The 22510-nt window shown below is 38.5% G+C and overlaps 1 protein-coding gene and 1 long non-coding RNA gene across 4 annotated transcripts in view; both read left to right on the top strand.

The window, feature by feature from the left end:
* Positions 1–5896: 5896 nt before the first annotated feature.
* On the top strand, positions 5897–11448 carry LOC128746401 (uncharacterized). Its single transcript, XR_008412543.1, has 3 exons — positions 5897–5934; positions 5995–6153; positions 10915–11448. It is a non-coding gene; the product is annotated as an uncharacterized LOC128746401 (long non-coding RNA).
* Positions 11449–14361: 2913 nt separating this feature from the next.
* Positions 14362–22510, top strand: part of LOC128745182 (integrator complex subunit 7) — a 528653-nt gene continuing 520504 nt past the window's right edge. The window contains exons 1-3 of one of the 3 annotated variants that reach the window (XM_053842198.1): positions 14362–14534; positions 14585–14714; positions 14769–14915. In XM_053842198.1, the coding sequence (XP_053698173.1) occupies positions 14450–14534; positions 14585–14714; positions 14769–14915 (362 nt within the window). In that variant the 5' untranslated portion in view covers positions 14362–14449. The remainder of the gene's footprint in view (positions 14535–14584; positions 14715–14768; positions 14916–22510) is intronic. The other 2 variants (XM_053842199.1, XM_053842197.1) reach the window with 2 other exon arrangements.

Genomic DNA, 22510 nt, shown 5'->3' with positions numbered 1-22510 from the left:
TGCATTTTCACTCACCAGATGTTTTCCTTTGTCTTTGCCTTTGCCTTTGCCTGCGCCTGCTGTGTTTGTTGATTCTAGGGTTCACCGACCGTTCGTCGATGCGGTTGCCACCAGCTGATTGCCGATGCTGCCACGCTGCTACTTCGGTTCACCGACCTTTCGCCACCGACTGGGTGCCGTTGTGTTGGAATCACCGACCGCCTGTCAGTTGGAGTGTCACCGGCCTATTTGAGCGCCGATGTTTCGGATTATACTAGTCGCCTACTAGTGACTCAAGCTAGCCCACTAGACTTGAGATTTTGGATAGCACCGACCTTCCGTCGGTTGGGTTGCACCGGCCTCCTTGTGTGCCGGTGTTTTTTCGGATTGCACTAGCGCCTGCCAGTGACTCGAGCAGCTCACTGAACTTGAGATTTTGGATGGCACCGACGCCTGTCGATAAATATCACCGGTCTCCTTGCTGACCGACGATTACAATGGCACTAGCGCCTGCTAGTGACTCAAGCAGCTCACTGAACTTGAGATTTTGGATAGCACCGACGCCTTCCGTCGGTTGGGTTGCACCGGCCTCCTTGTGTGCCGATGTTTTTCGGATTACACTAGCGCCTGCTAGTGACTCAAGCAGCTCACTGAACTTGAGATTTTGGATAGCACCGACGACTGTCGGTAAATATCACCGGTCTCCTTGCTGACCGACGATTACAATGGCATTAGCGCCTGCTAGTGACTCAAGCAACTCACTGAACTTGAGATTTTGGATAGCACCGACGCCTGTCGGTAAGTATCACCGGTCTCCTTGCTGACCGACGATTACAATGGCACTAGCGCCTGCTAGTGACTCAAGCAGCTCACTGAACTTGAGATTTTAGATAGCACCGACGCCTTCCGTCGGTTGGGTTGCACCGGCCTCCTTGTGTGCCGGTGTTTTTTCGGATCACACTAGCGCCTGCTAGTGACTCAAGCAGCTCACTGAACTTGAGCTTTTAGATAACACCGACGCCTTCTGTCGGTAGATATCACCGGCCTCCTTGAGCGCCAACGATTACAATGGCACTAGCGCCTGCTAGTGACTCAAGCAGCTCACTGAACTTGAGATTTTGGTTAACACCGACGCGTGTTGTCGGTAGATATCACCGGCCTCCTTGAGCGCCAATGATAGCGGGTGCTGCCCCAAACTGGTAGAAGTCGTCCCGTCTTTTGCCTGCTTGTTTGCAGCAGGTCTTTTGATTACCCTTGCGCGGGCCAACAATTGTCACTTCTACCCCTTTGGTAGAAGTCGACTCAATACAGTTAGCTTTCTGACTGAAATTGCGAGTATTATTTTCCTCGACTTAGTGCCTGTACGCTTGCGACAGGTCTTTTTTTACTTTCTTACCCTAGCGCGGTTCAAGAATTGTCACTTCCACCGCCAGTGGCAGAAGTCGACACAAAAAATCAACCAAACATTCTGGTTGGAAGCTTCCTGGTTTTATTCCGTGAGGTCCCCTTCCTTACTATCCTCTATGGATAGCCACCATTAAATGTTGTCGCGAGCAACATTTAGTTTGGCTAAAGATGGTCTTAGCCGGTGGTTTTGGTTGTTGTCCCAAAGTCCTTTTCCGACTAGGTCGTACTTGGAAATTGGATGTGATACAGTGGACCCCCGTTCGTTTGAACGATTCCTCATGCAATCTAACGGGGTTACTTTTTAATTTGAACAACTGGTAACCCGAAATATGCTGAAACCTGTGTGAACTGGCCGCCCTGCTCTTTGTTATTGTTTTGGTGGTTTGTTTTAGTTGGCAGTTGCAAGTGCTAATATTGCATTTTCCGATCGAATTTCTATCTTAATCGTTAGGAAAACGAAATGTGAAACCGATTAAACACACTAGGTCAGTACAAACAAATCGTGTTTATGTGCATTATCTACGTAAACAAATGATGTCATGTTGAGAATGACATTTGAACCATTTTTAATTTGCACGTCGTGCAAACCAGCGGGGTTCAAATTAAAGTGTTCAGATTAAAAATGGTCAAACGAACGGGGGTCCACGGTATTCACTCGTGCTGATCGTGCTGATATTAACTAAATTCACTTCACTATTGGTATGGGAAACTGTTCCCAGGAAAACTTAACTTTATTGAAAAAGGTTACAATTGTCGTCTTAAAGCTACGCGTTGAATAATCAATGGATACTTATGTAAAGCATCCCAGAAAAATTTACTTATATACTATGTCCCTTTAGATACCAGACTTTTCTTCGAATATCCATAATTTTCATTTATTTTCCTTCTGGAGTCTAACGGGCGCTTATTCTAAAACACTATAATTGTTTGAACACTCCTCATTGCGTCCTAACGATAAAAAGAGAAAGAAATTCTAAATGCGACACATGGGAGTGGCTTAATCTTTCATGCCCTAAATAAATAGTCTAATCAGTACATAATCCATGCACGAGATGGTTTTTCAGATTCCTTTTCATATTCTGACTTTCCTACTCCCGATCAGATGGATCGTTCTGCTGGCATGTTTATTTGATTACATCGTTGGCGTGTCTAGCTAAGCAGCTTATTTGGTCTACCTCTAGAAGCGATAATGCCTCCAGCTAAGTTATTTATTTTTATCATTCCGCTTTAGCAGCGACAATTGTCATTACCACGGAAACGTTTTGATACTTGGCATAATGTTTTTTTTTTTTTTTTTTTTTTGAGTGGTTTTAACCCATGGCATAATGTTGTCAGTTCGTAAAATACTCTATTGAAATAATAAACCAATTCAGATCTTATATGCACAAGGGATTTTTTGCCAAAACAAATGATAATAAACTTTTTCTTCGATATTTACGCCGCTTTCAAACATCTGTCGTGAACCATAAACCAGCAGTTTTAGGTACGTTTGATTAGTATGGGAGCTGTCACATTGTTACCGGGTTGGATCTGACAGCAAGTATGCTGTGAGTCGAAAAAAAAGTTGGTAGAAGTTTGTAAAGCCACTTTAACACCTTTAAGCAGCCCTAAAGTAGTTTGAAAGCTGTGAGCCGAATGAAAGTTTCCAGTCTTCATTTTAACACCTTTAAGCAGCCGTAAAACGGTTTGATGTTTATGGTTGTTGAAAAGAGATTGTTTAGCAGAAAAATCCGCTATTAAGCTTGTTTATCAGGTTTTGGGAGAGAACTGGTTTGAAAAACTTAAAGTATTGCGATTATTATCTAAAATTTTTCTTTCGTCGGTTTAGTTGTGCGCCTAACAGTTGCGCGCAGCTCTGTTCTGGTTGCTCGCAGTCAAAGTATCTCTTTTACACTCTTACGAAATCTCGTAAGAAACTGTCAACGCAAGAGTGATGAGAAAAACAACAATATTTCTCTCTCGCTCATCAGCTGAATGCTAGGGTAGCTTGCTTCGTGTTTGCCCGTTCAAACATGGCCAAATTTTTCACAAACGCAACCAGCATTTAAATTTTATCATTTTCGGTTAACGTATAAGACATTGTAACTGTGTTGTTTGTAAGTCTGTACGTAATAAGACAAAACAAATGTTATCTAAGCAAAGAATAAGAGCATAAACATAAAAAACTTACACGTGCTTACACTGTCAATAATATATGATTTACCTTTGCGCACAACTATATTAAACTGGAAAACGAAATATTTTCTCGGGAAGCACAATAGCTTAAACATCGCTTATTTAAACACCATTTAAGTGCTTACTTTATGCAGCTTTGATCGCCTTAAACCAACCCGTAAACAGCCATTGCTCTTGCAATTCAGCTACCGTTGTTACTTGGGAAGTGAATGCGGGTGTTTAATAGATCATTACACGGGAGCTCCTAACCACACTTTTTTGACAGCACTTGGTGGTTTGTTTACATGGTGTTAAATTTTGAATTGAGTTTTCTATCTTTGTTCGGCAGATAATGATAAAAATTTATAGTTTTTATTTAAGATAAAGTCACAGAGAACAGATTAACAGGCTCGAAGGAAGTAATCGATTTTTTGTGTGTAAAATCTGTCGGTAGCGCCCTCCAGAAATCGTTTGCCAAACGTATCAAAAAATATCCATGTACCTTTATCAATATTTCTTTGTGCTGGAGTTACATAGCAGCGATGGCAGCGACATCAAGATTTAGTTTTCCACTTAGTACTCGAGGGGTGCTCTATTGAAGGATTACTCGTAGATTACATAAAAACCTTTTACACACTTTTTGTCAATTACCTGGTGTAGTGTCCGTCTCGGTTGCCTCCGCCCGAGCCAACCACGTCCGCTAACGTCTACGTTCGTCCAAAAACTGACGCGCTCGTTTCGGGTACGATATTAATACTCTCATATCCGTGCGTCTCTTTTCGGGCAATCTTAGATCTCCCTCTTTGTCGTACTATATAGTATATAGTATATTTCAATCTATTTCATTTCACGAAGTCTGTGAGAGTCTCGAGTCACACAATGTATGTTCGTTCTCTCGTTCTTTCGAACTTTCGGTATGCCGTATGTATGTATGAATTTTAGTTGCACTGAAACAAATGATTCAATCGATTTGGACTCATTAACTCGTTAATTTATTTAGCCGGGCATGTTCCCTACACCTGGTAGTCTGTTCTCTGTGATAAAGTGCCGTACATGCATTTTACAAAAACTTATGCAGTAATCACCCCATTGACATCTCTATAACGAGCTGCAGTGAACGTCAGCGACAACATGTCCTGGGCTCAAAATTTGACAGCGGGCCCAAATCAGACTGCTGGCAGTTGAGTGAAACGCAGTGCTGACATGCTATCTCATTTTCGCACACACGAGATGTTGGCAGCGAAAACATGGTTGCCTGCCTCTGGGGTGGCAGTAATCCTTCACGAAATTTCAAATCGAAACTGCTGGATGTGACAAAAAATATGTTTGTAAACAAACAAAGTGGTGTCATTTGACGGAAAAATGACGTCATCGCAAAATGATCTATAGACCAAATCAAGGTGACGTCATCTGGCAGATACTGGCGCCCTTGTTTACAAACAGACCGCAGAGTCCAAAAAAGTTTCAGTCGTTTAAACGGCAAGTTTGTTATTTAAACCGAGTTTAAACAGCATTAGGACTAAATTTAAAAGCCATTATGCCTGTAAAATGTTAAAACACACGCTACATTCGCTATGAACGGAAAAGAAAGTTTTCCAAAATGTAAACAAGGGCGCCAGTATCTGTCAATTGACGGTATGATGATTTGGTCTATTAGCGAACGCCCAATTAACGAACCGCCCAATTAACGAACCACCAATTAACGAAACTTTGCTGTATATAGAATGCCAGTGTCGCTGCAGTGCTCGTGGTAAACATCACACATTTGAAAATTACGTATTTACACTGTATGCGCATATGTGTGAGTGATCGATTCGAAACGGGAATCTGATTGTCAAACTAAAAAGGCAACCCAATAAAAAATCCTTCTGCTTTTCCGTAAATCACGTAGGATAAATCACCCGATTTGGTCGTTTTGGGGTATTTCGTCGGCAGGAAAATTTTCTATTGGGCAATTTGACAATGTAGTTCCCGTATCCAAGACACGAACCAGAAACATGTTTGCCACCAAAATATCCATGACACACCAGCGACACTGGCATTCTATACACGGAAAACCAAAGGTACCCAACAGCTAAGTTTAAGTAACCTAAAATTAGGTACTATTGATTCATCTTCAGCGTTGAGTAGTTTTGATATGTATACATTGAGTCAGATTTACTTAATAAAACGGTAATATGCGCATATGCAATGTTGAGTACTACACTCCAACTTAACGTTGAGTAGATTGTACCTAACGTTGGATGAAAATATGTTGAACTGTAGCGGCGTGCTTTGTTGATGGTGCGGATCGTTTTATTTCGTGATTCGTTTTATCCATGGTGGCAGCATAACGTTCGCGGTTTTGTTTTTCTGTGCTGTGCTATGCTGTAACGACACGAGTGTTCGAAATTGGTAAGTGAGTAATTTATGTGTAAAGCTGTCGATTTTAAAACTTTATTTTCTGAAGGACAGCTTAAGGATGATGAAATTATCAACAGCAGCAAATGGAACAACAGTGTCAACCTTCTCATGGCTAAGATGGATCATCGAGACAACCGGACGTTTTTGTACCGACTCATGTAGCTAATTATGAACCTCAACAGCATACCAAACTGGGGATCGAATCGCGAGGTAAGCTAGTTTCAAAATACTATAATTTAGATGGAATATTTTTTATGGAAATAAGCGTGAATTCATATACAAACAGTCATAAAGCATCTGCGGTTTTATCATATAATATAGCACGAAGTACATAGAGTAATGTTGGAACTTCTTTGAAAACAAAACATGTCCCCTCACATGATTTTACCGCTTCCTGGATCTTCCAATCTGGAATGCAACCGGGTTCGAATCCAATCGCATCCGCGCCCACAATATTTTTGACGTAGAACTACGTCTGATTTTTTATACTGAGTATCACTTTATGAAAATGAAAATAGAAGACGGAATTCACGCAAACTCAACCAGGGATTAGCATGACCCTCTCAGATTTCAATAAAACTTTTGTGTGTTTAAGGAGTTCATGTAAATAAGAGACTGCATACTTAGTTTTTCCAAAATTGGTCTAGACTAACTTTTGGAAAGGGTTCAGCTTTCTTCTCTTTATTTTTATAATTAATTCGGATTAATTCGAAAACTAGGGTAACCAACGTATTTTGTACTCCATCAGCAACTGTACATAAGGTGCACACTTCCACTGGATTTCGCTGTAAGTGTCCAAATTATATACAACTGCTGGTGGGATCTAACATACAACAAAAAATCATCTATGTGTGGCTTTTAAAATATATTCTGAATTTTCATAAAATGGCATTTTTTCAGTGGAAAAGATTTGATAAGATAAGATTTGCATGCAAGGGTTTTGGGGGCCAGGGAAGGTTCTTATGATAGTTACAGACCCCTCACCCTCTAAGATGGGGGGGCGCTCCCATACAAATAAAACACAAATTTCTGCATAACTCGACAACTAATCAAGCAAATAGAACAAAATTTGGCATGTGGGTGTTTCCGGTGACAAGAATTTATTCTATGGTAAATTGAGACCCCTCCCCTCTTTATAAGGGGAATTATAACTCCTCTCCTCTTTAAAAGGGGGGGCTTCCATACAAATTTCCTCATAACTCGAGAACTAATCAAGCAAATGGAACCAAATTTGGCATGTGAAGGTTTTCGAGGGCAAGAATATTTTCTATAGTAAATTAGGACCCCTCCCCACTTTAAGAGGGGGGGCTCCTGTACCAAAGAAACACAATTTTCCTCATAACTCGAGATCTAATCAAGCAAATGGAACCAAATTTGACACGTGGGTGTTTTTGGAGGCAAAAATTTTTTCTATGATGAACTGGGACCCCTCCTCACTTTAGGAGGGGGGCTCCTATACAAATGAAATACAAATTTCCTCATAACTCGAGAGCTAATCAAGCAAATGAAACCAAATTTGGCATGTGAAAGTTCTCGAGGGCAAGAATATTTTCTATGGTGAATTAGGACCCCTCCCAACTTTAAGAGGGGGCGCTCCTATACAAACGAAATACAAATTTCCTCATAACTCGAGAACTAATCAAGCAAATGGAACCAAATTTGGCACGTGGGTGTTTTTGGAGACAAAAATTTTTTCTATGATGAATTGGGACCCCTACCAACTTTAGGAGGGGGGGGGGCTCCTATACAAATGAAATACAAATTTCCTCATAACTCGAGAACTAATCAAGCAAATAGAACCAGGATCGCGGTACATTGAGGGTAGAGTGGGGCTCGGTGATCTGCGTGAAATAAACACAAATAAAACTGAATTTTTTACGTAACTCAAAAACTAATCGAACTCGAGATATTTAGACTTCCATAAAACATTAACCATAAAACATTAACATTAACCCCACACTTTTCCCAGCAGGGTTAGAAAGTTGAAACTTTCAGGAAAATTCTCTTTTAGGTCAACTAAGAAAAAGCATGTCTTTTTATGTATTTTAATTTTGACTCTGTGTTCCGCAACGCTACGTTGCGAAAACGCAACGCTGGGCGTTAAGCGTATACCGTTTTTGCATACCTTCATCATTATGCATATAAATACTTCATACTTTTTTACCGTTAAATCAAACTTGGGATTTTTATAATGTTTCCGGGATATTTAGAACAAGCGAAAGATAAGATTTACATTCATTTGTTTACTAAAAAGCAACGACTTCAAATGAAACATCTGCAGCGAACGAACGAAAAAAAAAACGTTCCCGTTGCAAATTTTGAATATCGTTTCTTCCTAGCGTTGCGTTTTCGCAACGCAAAGCTTAGAGCCTTTCATAAAATTACAAAAGTAATCAAAATTATGAAACAAAGTGTTTATTGGTAAGCAACCGATTCTTACTAACACTGATTAATAGGTCAGACGTAAATAGAGGTAAAATCAAGTTATACGAGCATTTTTCCTTAACTGTCTGAAAAATAGCAAAACCTGTTGTTTTGTCACAGCTGTAATTATGTTACATGTAACATCTGACCTTTGAGCAAAAACAGGTCGATTAGATTTTTTTCCAATCTATTTTTGTTTTTGAGGGTCCATGTTGATATCTTAAACAGGGCCTTCTCTAGAATCAAATGAAAGTGCGTTGCGTTTTCGCAACTAGGGTTGCCAAGTCCGAAAATTTCAAAAACCGGCCGGTCGGTCCTGCCTTCAAAAATTGCGGGGGGTTGTGGCAGCATATTACTAGAGGATTTGCCTGGAATGTGTAATGTGCGTGTGCGGTAATTATGCGGTAGTCGTGGAATCGAAACCACAACGAACATTGCATGGATTATTGAAGATACTAGAAGACAACTAGTTGCTTCTGGTGCTGATGGACAATTTAATGTATATTACCGCCAGAAGCAAAGTATTGTCACTGCAAAACTGGCTATCTTCAATGATCCACTGCTCAGGATTGCTAATAAATTTATCAGAAAATTCAACAAATCAGGAAAAAAGTACCAATCCGGCTTCCTATGTCGGAAAACCGGCTTTTTTGCAGGATTGATCGGCCACTGGCTTTGCTGGTGAAAAACCGGCCGGGCCGGCCAAAAACCGACCACTTGGCAACCCTATTCGCAACGCTGGGAGGAAATGGGTTAATCAATAACAAGACCACCAAAAACTACCTACAGTAACATTAGATGATTCATGGCGAGTGTCGCTGGCGACCCGCCGTATAAAGCGCCGGTCAATGTGGGGGGGAGGGGGGGGGCAGCCCGCCTCAGAAATCACCACTGTCTAGGTTTACTTGTTTTTCTAGGTCTACTAACCTCGATTGTTTTCCTTCAGTTGGGTCCGAACGACCGACAGCAAGTACCTTGCGAAATGATACATTCTACAAAAAGGTTTTCCGTGAAACGGTACAAGAAGGTTTTTCGCGAAATGGTATTCGGCGAAATGTTATACAATCACGGCGAATATTGCTATCTGTTTTATTTTATCTGGCTAAGAAAGTGGGAATTGTTTTGTTGTCGATTGTTTTTCAATAGTTAAATAGTGAATTTTTATAAACAATTGCAATTTTTTCAAAGTTGGAACTTTTTTTCTCGATTTTTTTTATTTTAAAATATTTGTTGATCTTTCTTGAAGAAGCATGCAAAGTATGGAAATGGAGAAATGAAAACTCTAGAAGCTATCAATTTTTATATCGAATCGCGCACGTTAATGCAAACGAGCGCACGAACGCGCGCGCTTCAACGACACGTTACACTTAATAGCATCAAAGGCGGCCTCGTTATGAAGCTGCCCGTGACTTTATCTACCGTCTGTAGTGGCGACCACGTCAAACTTGTAGCGCTTATCTGTTCATTTTGACAAATTTGAAAGTGCGACTGCACAGAACCGCGATCAAACTGCGACATGCTGAAATCACGTGGAACTAGAGGCATACGGAGCACCACAAGATCGGCCTCGATGATGACATGGCAGGGGGCATGGTCTAATTCCACAAAAGGCCGGTAGACACACCGACTTTTCCCGGAACTAGCCGGATGGGTCAACAGGCGCCACGGCGATGTCAACTTCCACCTGACACAAATTCTGTCAGGGCATGGTTGTTTTAGACAGTATCTGCACAAATTTGGGCAGGCGGAGTCCCCCGCGTGTCCCGAATGCGTGGACGTTGAGGAAACTGCAGAACTTGCTTTCTTCATATGCCCTCGTTTCGCGGGCGTGAGAAGCAGCATGATGGCAGTGAGCGGACAGGACACTACTCCGGATAACTTAGTCCAAAGGATGTGTTCTAGCTCGGACGTCTGGGGAGCGGTCAATGCGGCTGCTACCCAGATCGTACTTGAGCTACAAAACCGCTGGAAAGCCGATCAACGGCGAATAAACAGCCTAACTACCATAGTCCAGTAGTTATCTAAGAGTGTGCGTTAAGCACAATAGCCCCTCCCTGAAGTAATACCGATAAGGTGGTGCCAGGGAGGATTGAGGTTGGAGACTCGAGTAGGGTTTTAGTGGGTCTGGATCCTCACGCCCCAGTAGGGGGGTCGGGATACCAAACCCCACTCCCTGAGTTGTCTTCTCAGGTGTCTGATAGCAGATTTCCCTATTCGCTAAAAAAAAATGCTGAAATCACTGTGGCAAGAAAGAGGAAGGGCAACAATGGCAATGTTGCTGTTTCGTTCTGTTATACACATAGGCTTTAGGAAAAATAATCCATATTCAACTACCAGGCACAATAAAGACTTCAACAACTTTTTAATAACCAGTAACTGAATTATATAAATATTCATATACTGAGAAATTATAAAACAATTATTGTAGTAGAAAGGCCAGCTAACACCGCTAGGTGGATTAATTTAGGTTTTACAATAAAATCTAAAAGAAAAAAATTACTTGTCTAATTACATGGCTGATCAATCGATTTTTCCTTTCACTTCTAGAAATCCGGTGCCTTCAAGCATCACTGGTTGGGCACAATCGTACCAGGTCACTGTTTGCTGGATCAGCTGGACAATCATGATAGCATGATAGGCATTCAGAACTATACCGATGCAATCGAGCTTGTCTACAGGGGCCACAGTCTATCTGTTTTTGGGATTACAGCCACTCCAATGTGGTGCAGGTGATGGTGAACAATGTTTAATACCCAGGTATCCAATAAGCATTAGTATAAGCAGTAAATCAATCGTTTATTAGCATCCCTTGCGTTTTATACTGCATGTTGCTGTTTATCAGCCTTTTGCTTGCATAATTGTTGTAAATTGGCATCCACAATTCTATTTAAATTTTTCTTGTCGGTAACTAGCTGCAAATAAGCATTGTCAGCACTATAAGAGAGCTAGCAGTAAAGTAGCCGCATATTTTGCCAAAATAGCATTTAGGCCAACTTAAATGCTTATTGGCTTGCAATAAGCATAGGGTAGTATCTAGGTGTTGAGATAAAATGCGCAAGTATCAAATCACCCTTTACCAATTCTAACACCAATGATTCTTCTCGTAGCAGCAGCGTTGATCAGCATCAAACTTCACTGACGAAGTTAATCATTCTAAAAATCACTCGTTACTCGTATCATTTATAAAATAAATTTACCTATCTCACGATTGTTGCTTTTCGAATGAGTCCGAACTTTTTCGTTATCTTTATCATCAGTTCTTCAACAGTCTTGGTTCATTCCATCTACTCAAATATGAGTTCTTGCGTATAAGTATAAGTAGAAATAATTTAAAATGTAAAAACAATGTAATATAAATCCGGAGTGATTCGCGATAAGGGCGCAACTAACAAAGTGTAAACAATGAGGAATATCACTGATGATTTGCCAGTACATTTTCAAGTCTTAATTTAAATAAAAGTTACAAAAATCAAGGTTAAAGACATAAATTTGTGTAGAATAAATCAATCTTATAATTTCACAACAATACTGCATAAAATTTGTGCATTCAAGCTCAAAATCTAAGTTTTATAGTTAAACCCCTTGGAATGAGCCTCAAAGCATTTTGACAATGAGATTCGCCCAGCCTTGTTTCGCCTTGTTATGATTTCTTAATTTAGTTTCGCCTGTTTACAATGCGCCTGTGTTTTGAAAACAATGCAGTTTCGCTCTTTGCTATCGCCTGTTTACAAAACGATTTGCAAATAAACCTGTCACTTCATAACAATGCAAGGGGCTAAACTGCAAATTGTCTTTTGTTTTGATTAAACACTTCTATCGCCCATCACTAAAAACTTGTTTTAAATAATTCTTACGATTAAAACAGAAGAAAGGATTCTTGCCAAGGATATTATCAGTCTTTTTAAGGCTGATGGTGTAATAAAACGATTTGTTTACAATTTGCCAGTGGAGCCCCAATCGCGAATCACTCCGGAAATAATCGCTGATTTATCCAATTTTATCTAAGAGAAGAAAATGAACAAAAAACGTTTAAATACAGCTTAAGGTTCAAACGCGCGTCTTTGATTTTTGGGATTTATCATTGTGTTCTGACAGACATTAAGAGCTAGAGCACAATGATACATTTTCGTGAGTATATCCTTTGTTTTGAGTACCGTGGACCCCCGTTCGTTTGACCGTTTTTAATCTGAACACTTTTTAATTTGAACCCCGCTGGTTTGCACGACGTGCAAATTAAAAATGGTTCAAATGTCATTCTCAACATGACATCATTTACTTATGCAGACAATGCACATAAACACGATTTGATTGTACTTACCTTGAGAGTGTAATATGTTTCACATTCCGTTTTCCCAACGATTATGATAGAAATCCGATCGCAGAATGAAAATTCGTTGCTAGCAACTGCAAACAAATCAAACCAACAAAGCAATAACAAAGAGCAGGGCGACCAGTTCACACAAGTTTCTGCATATTAAGGGTTACCAGTTGTTCAAATTAAAAATTAACCCCGTTAGTTTGCATGAGTAATCGTTCAAACGAACGGGGGTCCACGGTATAAAAACTGCTTCTAAAAACCCAATAATCAATTCCGCGTGTTTGACACTTAAATAGACGAATTTGGGTTCAATTTACGTTTTTTGAGTAATTTTAACTCAATATGTAGTTTCAAGCATAAACTTAATGTTGGGTAATTTTAACCGAACATTAAGTAGATTTTACTCAATAGCTCGTTAAAAAGCATTACAATATTTTGGGTAATTTTAACCGAACAGTAAGTAAATTTAACCTAATGAATGGTTTATATGCTTCAACTCAATGGTAAGTACAGCAAAGTTTCGTTAATTGGTGGTTCGTTAATTGGGCGGTTCGTTAATTGGGTGTTCGCTAATTGGGCTATATGACAACTTGAATGTCAAAATTGTATGGAATTTTCGAGTTTAGAAATTTCTAACAACTGTCAGTCGGCCCAATTAGCGAATCAGCTGGAGTGCAATCGTGGCCCAATTAACGAATTCAGGCTGTATTTTGAACTGAACATTAAGTAAATTTTACTCAATAGACAGTTCAGATGAACAAACTCAACATTAAATAACTTTAACTCAAAATTATATTTGAAAGCCTTTACCTAATATTAGGTATATTGAAAATACCCAAAATTGGCTTCCTGCACGCACACCTCCACGACATCGCTATCTTGGTCTACAGAGTTTGACAGTACCCCCATTAAGTTGGACCCCTCAGTATTGTACCCCAAACAACAATGGCGTCGCATTGATTTTCTATGGAGTGATTTCCCGCCCAGTATTTTTGACGTTTCAGATTCAGTCACAGAAAAATGGCGACGTGCCGGGGGGTCGTGCACGCATGATACGAATGGGGTTGAAGGAACTTAATATTGGGTACTTTCAGTTTTCCGTGTATATATTGATTATACTGTTGATTTCTTCGGCATCCTATTTCGTCGATAGATGCGTAAAACAGCATCTGTCAAAATTTTCTATTGGGTAGTCACTCTACCAGCCAGGGATGCCAGGTGATTTTTTGAAAAGTCTTCACGAACCAAGGAAAAATGTCTTCATTTGTCTTCCTTCGGCTTTCCGCCCATTTAAACTGTATGGTGAAGACATGTCTTCACTAGAGTGACTATATACAGAGTGGCGACAAGTCATCCCAAATGTATGCAATGCGGTTTTTCCAAGGTTTTTCTTTCTCTTTCCTGCATACGCGTTGGATAGGTCGTCTGCTCGATTGGAATGACACTGACAGATAATTATCATTCCAATTTTGACATTGTCGCCACTCTGTATACAGTCACTCTAGTCTTCACATGTCTTCAAGTGAAGACATTTCACTTTTTTGTAACAAAAATGTCTTCAAAATGAAGACCTGTCTTCACTTCTGGCATCTCTGCTACCAGCGCGGTGTTTACGGTTTACTTCGTTTATACTTCAAGCAGAGTGTTTCCTTCAATCATTGTTTAGTTTTGGTTGTGCTTGCAGCCTTGCACGCAGTCCTAATAGTTAGACGGATTACGGATATACACATTGGTTATTGGTTTAATATAAATATTTTTCTTGAAATGGGATCGCGTGCCGTTTTCAATGAATTTTTTTTTAATGATACAGACCAAGATGCTAATTCTGTTCTAATCGAACTTGATAAAGGTATTAGATAAAAATACTTAAGTATTTTATCCATAATAGTTTGTTTTTAGGTTTACGATCTATGAAGATGGGAGAACAGTGCGAAGCGGTTATTAGATTTCCAAAATTGTTCGAAAAATACCCTTTTCCAGTTTTAATTAACTCGTCGTTTTTAAAGTTAGCCGAGTTTTTTCGGATTGGGTAACAATTTTGTCATTATATAAACTACTGTAACTAAAATCTTTCTCTTATCAGTTCCAATTTGTCCAGACTATGGATTCTACGCGTTTGTCAACAAAGTGAGAAGCATTTAGAAAAAATTTTAAATGTTGAGGAGTTTGTGAAACGAATTTTCATGGTGATTCATTCAAATGATCCTGTAGCGCGGGCTATTACTTTGAGGTAAGACAAATTTCTATATGTAAGGTAGAGTGTGTCGGCGAAGTTTTACTACGTCCTTTTTCGTAGCACCTTCGTTAATTGACAAATTTGAGTAAAAACTGCCGGCGTGTCGCTACCTGCTGCGATGGTGAGAAAAACGAAAACAAATGTCAGATGCGGTACATTTCATAAAAAATTTTCAGTAAATTTAATTTTCAACTGGTTTTCGATTGAAAACTTTACTAAATTTTTATCAGGTTTTGTAAGAAATTTGCTGTTTTACAAGTTATTTTAAAAACACTTTTAAAATAGTGAATTGAAAGAGCATACATTTGAAGAATACTGTAAAAGTTAGTGTGGCAACTTAACTAATCGAACACAGAAGTGATCCTAAAGCGGTTTTTGCATATTATTGGAATGTTTTTCTACTTTACAAGATCCCTATGCTTGTTTTGTATCGGTTCAAGTCAAAGTTCTGGAGATTTGAATATCTTTCAGTCTTATCGAACCATGTTGCTTCGGCACTACATGAAAATATGAATGTTCTCTTTAGTTATCCTGTATCTTGCTTGTAATAGCCTGGTTTATATTAATTTCACAAAAAAACAAGTTTTTTACCACTCAAGCACGTGGATTTCTATAATTTAGCGTGAAATGTAACCTGTTTGTTGTCGCATAAATATACAAAAACATTATTTTCTCGTATATACTGTAAACAAACCACTGACAAAGTATATACCAAAAATAAAGTACTCAATTTTCTTACATTTTGCAATAATAATTTTACTTGTACATTGTTTCACTACATTAAGAAAATTAAAAAAGTAAACTTTTTTCCGATTCTTCAAGCAAACTAGTTCTAGAACTAGGCTAGTTCTAAAGACCACCACCGTCAGCGCATAAGTTTCTGTCGAACAGGTCAATTGGCTCACGACTGCACTCCAGCTACTTCGCTAATTGGGCCTACTGACAGTTGTTAGAAATTTCTTAATCAGAAATTCAATAGAATTTTGACATTCAAGTTTGTTATGTAACATAACATTTCAGTAAATACACTAGGGTAATTGATCTTGAGTGGACCTATTTAGTGAGTTTTAAGGAGTGTGACTTAATTTACTCGTCATTTATAAATAATATGTGGTGATGTTACTATTTGTTGGAGAGTACCACCTTTTACCTTTGTTATACTATATAACAAAGGTTTAGAAATTGGTCGAAAAACGCGAAATAGAACCAAGGCCCGGAGGACCAAGTGTCATATACCAATCGATTCGCGTTGACGGCATTAAACGATCTCTTGCACACTCATAGAAATGCAAGAGCTATTAAATTGGGAATCAAATCAAAAATTAATCTACGAAGACAGTTGTCCGTGTATGCCGATCAAACGCTGAAATCTGAAACGAGAGCAGACGTTTCGAGCTATCACTTGTTCAGTAGCCTACCGATGTGATCCCTATATTTATTTATTTATTTATTTATTTATTTATTTGCAGTCAATCGTGTGTAGACCGTGATACAAGCTTAACCTAATGTTATCAATCGATTACATATTCTATTTATGTTTGCTCGTTTCTGCTAGTTTTCTGTTGTTATTGGCTTGAATTACTTATTGTCCTAAAATATTGCTTCAATTTGGTTTTTTTTAACTGTGAAATCAATACGTTGTGAGACTATGTCATTAACAAATTAGACCATTGCAAATTCACGACGCGCCTTTAATGTTTCGATATTTATAAGCTTGCAGCGGTCGTCATATGACGGAAGAGGAAGGATCGTCCAATTTAAATTACGGAGTGCGTACAACAAGAATTGTTTTTGTATTGATTCTATTCTATTTATGTGTGCATTGGCAAACGGAGACCATACCACCCTACAGTACTCAAGAATTGAACGAACGTAGTAAATGTAAAGTGTTTTTAATGTGTATGGGTCTCGAAAATTAAAGCTAAAGCGTTTTATGAAAGAGAGCATGTTGCTTGCTTTACAAGTAATTGTATTATAGTGATCTATAAACGTTAATTTTGAGTCTAGAATAACTCCCAAATCTCTAATTCGTTCACAATTTTCTATCATTTGATCTCCAAGGGAGATGTTGGTTATAGGTGTATTTCGTTTTCTACTGAATTGAATTAATTTACATTTGTTCACGTTTAGTTGAAGTAAGCTTTTCTTACACCAATTATAAAAAATTTGAATTTCGTTACAAAATGTGTTGACATCTGTCTCATTTTTGACGTAGGACTACGTCTTTGTTTACTATCTGGGACTGGGTAGCACTTTGTGAAAACGGAAATAGAAATGTAACGTTGGAATGAAAGATTTCAAATGCTAATAACTACTAAACTACTGAACGAAACTGAACAATTTATATGTCGTTGGAAAGATAAAATGGCCAGCAATTTTATGGAGTGGGCGGGAAAGCAATTTTATGGACGGCGTAAGAGGGGGGGCTCCTATACAAATTAAACACAAATTTTCTCAAAACTCGAGAACTAATCAAGCAAATGGAACCAAATTAGGCATGCAGGGGTTTTAGAAGGTAGGTTTTTTTCTATGGTGTACTGAGACCCCTTCCCCTTCTAAGAGGTGGGGCTCCCATACAAATGAAATACAAATTTCCTCATAACTCGAGAGCTAATCAAGCAAATGGAAACAAATTTGGCATGTAAGGGTTTATGGAGGTATGAATTTATTTTATGATGGTTTGAGACCCCTCACCCCTGTGGTAGGAGGATAAGGACTCTCTTACAAATAAAACAGAAATTTTTGCGTATGTGCCATATTTTCTGCTGTGTAACAAGCGGTAAGCTGTGAAAGTAAACTAGTAAAACCTTCTCGGAGCAAAAGACAGCGAATCTAAGCAGTTAACTTTCATGCCTCTTGCCATTCATGTCGAAAGAGAAGGACATTCGAATGGCACGTCATATTTGCGATGAACGTACTTTGGCTTTAATGTTATTTATAACCAATGGCCCTTTTAAAGGCCACAAGCGAGCAAAAGTAAGATTATTGAAACATGTCAAACTACGCATAATCATATTCAATACAATAATCTGTGGGCTGGTCATTCATTACTATGTCAACTTTTATGATACACACAAGTGATTTTTAAAAGAAATCTTCTATGTCTTAATGGCTGCAGGCGTTGTACTTATGAACCCCCGTCCACGTATTTTCAAAGCCACCATTGCATTCAATGAAGAATTAAATCTGAATATTTCGCTCTTCTCTTTTAAACAATGGCACTCATAGATTCTTATAAACATATAGTCCTACGTCACCCATTCGTACAGCCCTTAGGGCTGTATACCTTGTAGTTTTTATTTCTAAGTATAATTTCATATCGTCGGCGTAAATAAGGATTTTTATATTCTTGAGAACGAATGAGATATTAACGAATAAAAAAAAAACAATAGCGGTCCTAAATGAGACCCTTGAGGGACTCCAGAAGTGACTTGAATGGGATTAGATGTTTTTCCTTTAAATTTAACAATTTGCTGGCGGTATGTGAGATATGATTCGATCCATATTAAAAGTTCTTGATGTATACCTATTTTTTGCAATTTGAAGAGAAGCATTGGTATATCAATACGATCAAAGGCTTTACTAAAGTCGGTATATAAGGCTTCAACGTAGTTTCCATTATCCATTGCGTTAAGCGAAAAGTTAACAAACTCGAGTAAATTTGTTGTGGTTGAGCGTCCTTTGTAGAAACCTATTTTTTATTTGCGAGAATACCTTCTTATTGACAATTGCTTCAAAAAGTTTTGGAATACAAGAGATAATTGCAATACCCCTATAATTACGGATATCAGATTTCTTACCAGCTTTGAACACAGGCACTAAGAAAGATCTTTTCCAGATGCTTGGGAAAATTCCAGATTGAAGGGACATATTAAAAAGCCAGAATAGTGGAGTAGCTAGCTCTGTTGCTAGTTTTCTTATGAATGCTGGAGGTAAACCGTCTGGTCCGGGGCCTTTGGAGGAATCTAATGTTTCTAAGGCGTCTAATATTTCTAATACACTAATTTGTCTAACGTTTACGTCATTTGAGGAATCTGGAAAATGTGTAAAGTAGCCGTAATCGCGATCCTCTTCTGTGAATGTACCATAGATATGTCGGAAGAAAGTGGCAAAAAGGTCGCAAATTTCTTCTATGTTATCTGTGGTTTTTCGTCCAAATGCATTCTAGATGGAAAGTTTTCTGATTTTAATTTTGATTTTACATAGTTGAAAAAATTCCCTACGATAAAACTGAACCTTGTCGTGGTGTAGGGCTTTTTAACTAATCAGTAAATGAACAGCGGTCACGTTTACTTCTGAATGTGGGTATATATCAAAATACTTTTGTGATTTCAAGTGGGACTCGGGGTAAAAATTTACCAAATGTGATTGTTGCGTTGTTCAGAAAGTGCTTTTATTCCGTTTAAGAATAAGGCCAGTATGGGGATCTCTGACAATGGATGAAGTTTTCTGGGATTCATCCTTATTTATCACAACTGTCACAAATATCTCCGAAAAATGTCGGATTGATTGAGTTGGTCGGGGGCTTAGGGTTAGTAGGGGGATGTAAGCGGGATACCAGATCCGATTGGATGCCGAAGGACCACTCTGTAATGATTACGGGTAATAGCACTTCTTAGGTAGCAGATGGGAAAATTAGGTCAATTCGTGTCGCGTGTTCGAGTTTCGGCTAGGCGGTGCTGCTAGATAGAGTAGGATTTCTGCACTGGCCCCGTGGCTGTCCTGAGCTCTGATGGCCGTCCGCTGGCTCTGTCGATGGGAAGGGGTCGAGTCTTAAAGAGACGTTTAAGCCCAGAGCTTTACAGCGCTTTGGTCTCGAGGGTTGGAAGGCGGGCGAGTCTCTATATTTTGAAGCTTCTGTCGACTACCGCGAACGTCCAGCTTGTGCTGCGCTCAATTTACTTTGTATCGTGGGAATGCACTGTGAATACTAAGGGGATGAAAGATTAAATTTGCCCTGATAAGTTGATAACCACTAATGCTCTGAAATTTGTTTTACCTATTGGTTCATTTGTGGTTGTTTGTGTTGGAAAACTGAAAGCGGGCGCGCGATTGAAGACCGGTGTCAGGCGGGGCTGACGAATTCTCCACTTCTTCACTATACCACATATTGCAACTCGAGTGGTACAAAAAGTCCAAAGCACATTTACAAATTCGATCTATTATTTTTCTTCTCATCATCATCATTATCATCATCATCGTCATCATCATCATTATATTTAAAATATGACATTCCGGCCTTTGGCAGAGAGATCTTAGAGTCAGTTCGTGGAGTCCGCGCAGGGCCGAAACGCCTCCGCCTGTGGGTATAGGCGTGACGGCTATGCTTGGGGCTCTACCTGTGTTTTAGTGGGCGCCAGTGCCTGTCTCGTCAGGTAGAACTGATGTGTGAGGTCTCCCTGACACTTTGTTGACAACACAAAAGGGCTCAGCGCAGAGTTTTATACGCTATTAAGCGACCAGTTGGATAACCCGAAAAAAAGGAAAAAAAAGGATTTTACATAGTTGAAAAAATTTTTTGGTTTTGATTTTATCTCACGCTCGGTTTTTGCCTTTCTACTATATAAATATATAGTATAAACCGGAAATGGAAAGAAGGTCCTGCGGGCCGAATGTTCGACTCAGTTTCGAAAACTGAGCATTTTCTGTGTGTATGTATGTGTGTGTGTGTGTGTGTGTGTGTATGTGTGTGTGTATGTGTGTGTGTATGTGTGTGTGTGTATGTGTGTGTGTATGTGTGTGTGTATGTGTGTGTGTATGTGTGTGTGTGTATGTGTGTGTGTATGTGTGTGTGTATGTGTGTGTATGTGTGTGTGTATGTGTGTGTGTATGTGTGTGTGTGTATGTGTGTGTGTGTGTGTGTGTGACGCTTTTAATCTCACTCACTTTTCTCGGAGATGGCTGGACCGATTTTAATGTTCTTAGTGTCAAATGAAAGGTCTAGGTGTCCCATTGGTCGCTATTGAATTTCATACTGATCGGACTTTTAGTTCAAAAGTTATGTATAAAAATACGAAAAATATGGGACTTCATTATCTCATAGGTCTCTTAACCGATTTGAACAAAATTGATTGCATATGAAAGAGGAGCCTTGCAAACCCTTAACTTCCAAATTTCATGACGATTGGACTTGTAGTTTGAAAGTTACATAAAGAAATGTGAAAAAATAGTATTTAAAACATATTTATGTAACATATAAGCATTAATTTAATGAAAAACATCACACATTTTATGATTATTTGAAAATTACTGCTGAGATCTATCAAACGAAACTGAGTTATTTAAAATCGGACGCTTCATTCAAAAGTTATTCAAACTTTAACACTTAAGGACCGTATATTAAACCGTTAAAACGTGTGAAATCAAAACATATCAATCAAATGTTGATTGTATTCAATGTATGAGATGTGTGTGATGTATGTGTGTATGTATGTATGTATGTATGTATGTATGTATGTATGTATGTATGTATGTGATGACAATTTGCAATTTTAAAATTTGCAATGAAATTCAAGAAAAGTGAGAAACATGTCAATTGTCTGAAGTTTTTGAAGCCTCTTAGTGGAATACGAACTCTGAAATTAAAGAAAAGAAAAAACTTTTACCGACTAAATTCAACTATTTAATATTCATTCGCGACAGATACGTATACGCTTTGAAATAAGACACTGATGAAGCCTGCACGTCGTAGGTGAACTACGTATCTGTTGCAAATAAATATTAAATAGTGGGATTCAATCAAAAAGTTTTTTCTTTTCTTTGATTTCAGATTTCAATTGTCATTTTCTTCACTTGCTGTTACTCACAATTGTACAAGAAAAGCAAAAAGCGAAGAAAAGCAGTTTATTTAAGCATGTAGGTATAGTGGTGTATAGAACCAAAAATACTAGTGAGTTGATTTTTCCAAATAAATTTGTACAAATTCCAAACAAATTCTGCGCATCAATAGATGCTCTTTTCAATCAATAGATACTAGAGCTTAGAAATGTTATATGAAAAATAGGAAGTAAACGTTGCACGGTAGAAATTTTGTAAGATTTGTTTTCGTTAGTGATATTTTGAAGGACAGATGTCTTATGTCATGTATCATGTTTTAATAAATAAATCAAAAAACCCGAATTAATCCACCTAGCGGCGTGACCTAGCCTTTCTACTGCCACAATAATCATTATTTAATTTCTCGGAAACATCTGAACAGAAAAATAATGTTAACACAAAAGATAATTTTTGCAGACTTGAATGAATATATATAGAAAATTATAAATTAATCCTCTAACGGGTCTACAGACGGCCTTAACTTTCGGGCTTCAGAGCCACATACGAAACTTGTTTTGAATTGATAAAAAAGAAGAAAAACAAAAAGTTATTTATATCCTTTAATTCTACTACTGTGTTTTATTGATAAATACGTATTTCGGTCTCGACGTGTGACCTTCATCAGTATCTAACTAACTTACACTGGTTTGTTTTGAATTGACAATATGAAATATGTGTTCACAGCAGATGTTTTGATATTTTGATATTAATACCATGCGTTCAAAAGTTAGCATCTTTGAAAAACAAGAATTCAGAAAAATTATTATACTTCA

The sequence above is a fragment of the Sabethes cyaneus genome, chromosome 1 (assembly GCF_943734655.1).
Source record: "Sabethes cyaneus chromosome 1, idSabCyanKW18_F2, whole genome shotgun sequence".
Taxonomy (NCBI): domain Eukaryota; kingdom Metazoa; phylum Arthropoda; class Insecta; order Diptera; family Culicidae; genus Sabethes; species Sabethes cyaneus.
Note: the sequence above shows the minus strand (reverse complement) of the source record. Positions and strands in the feature narration are given on the sequence as shown.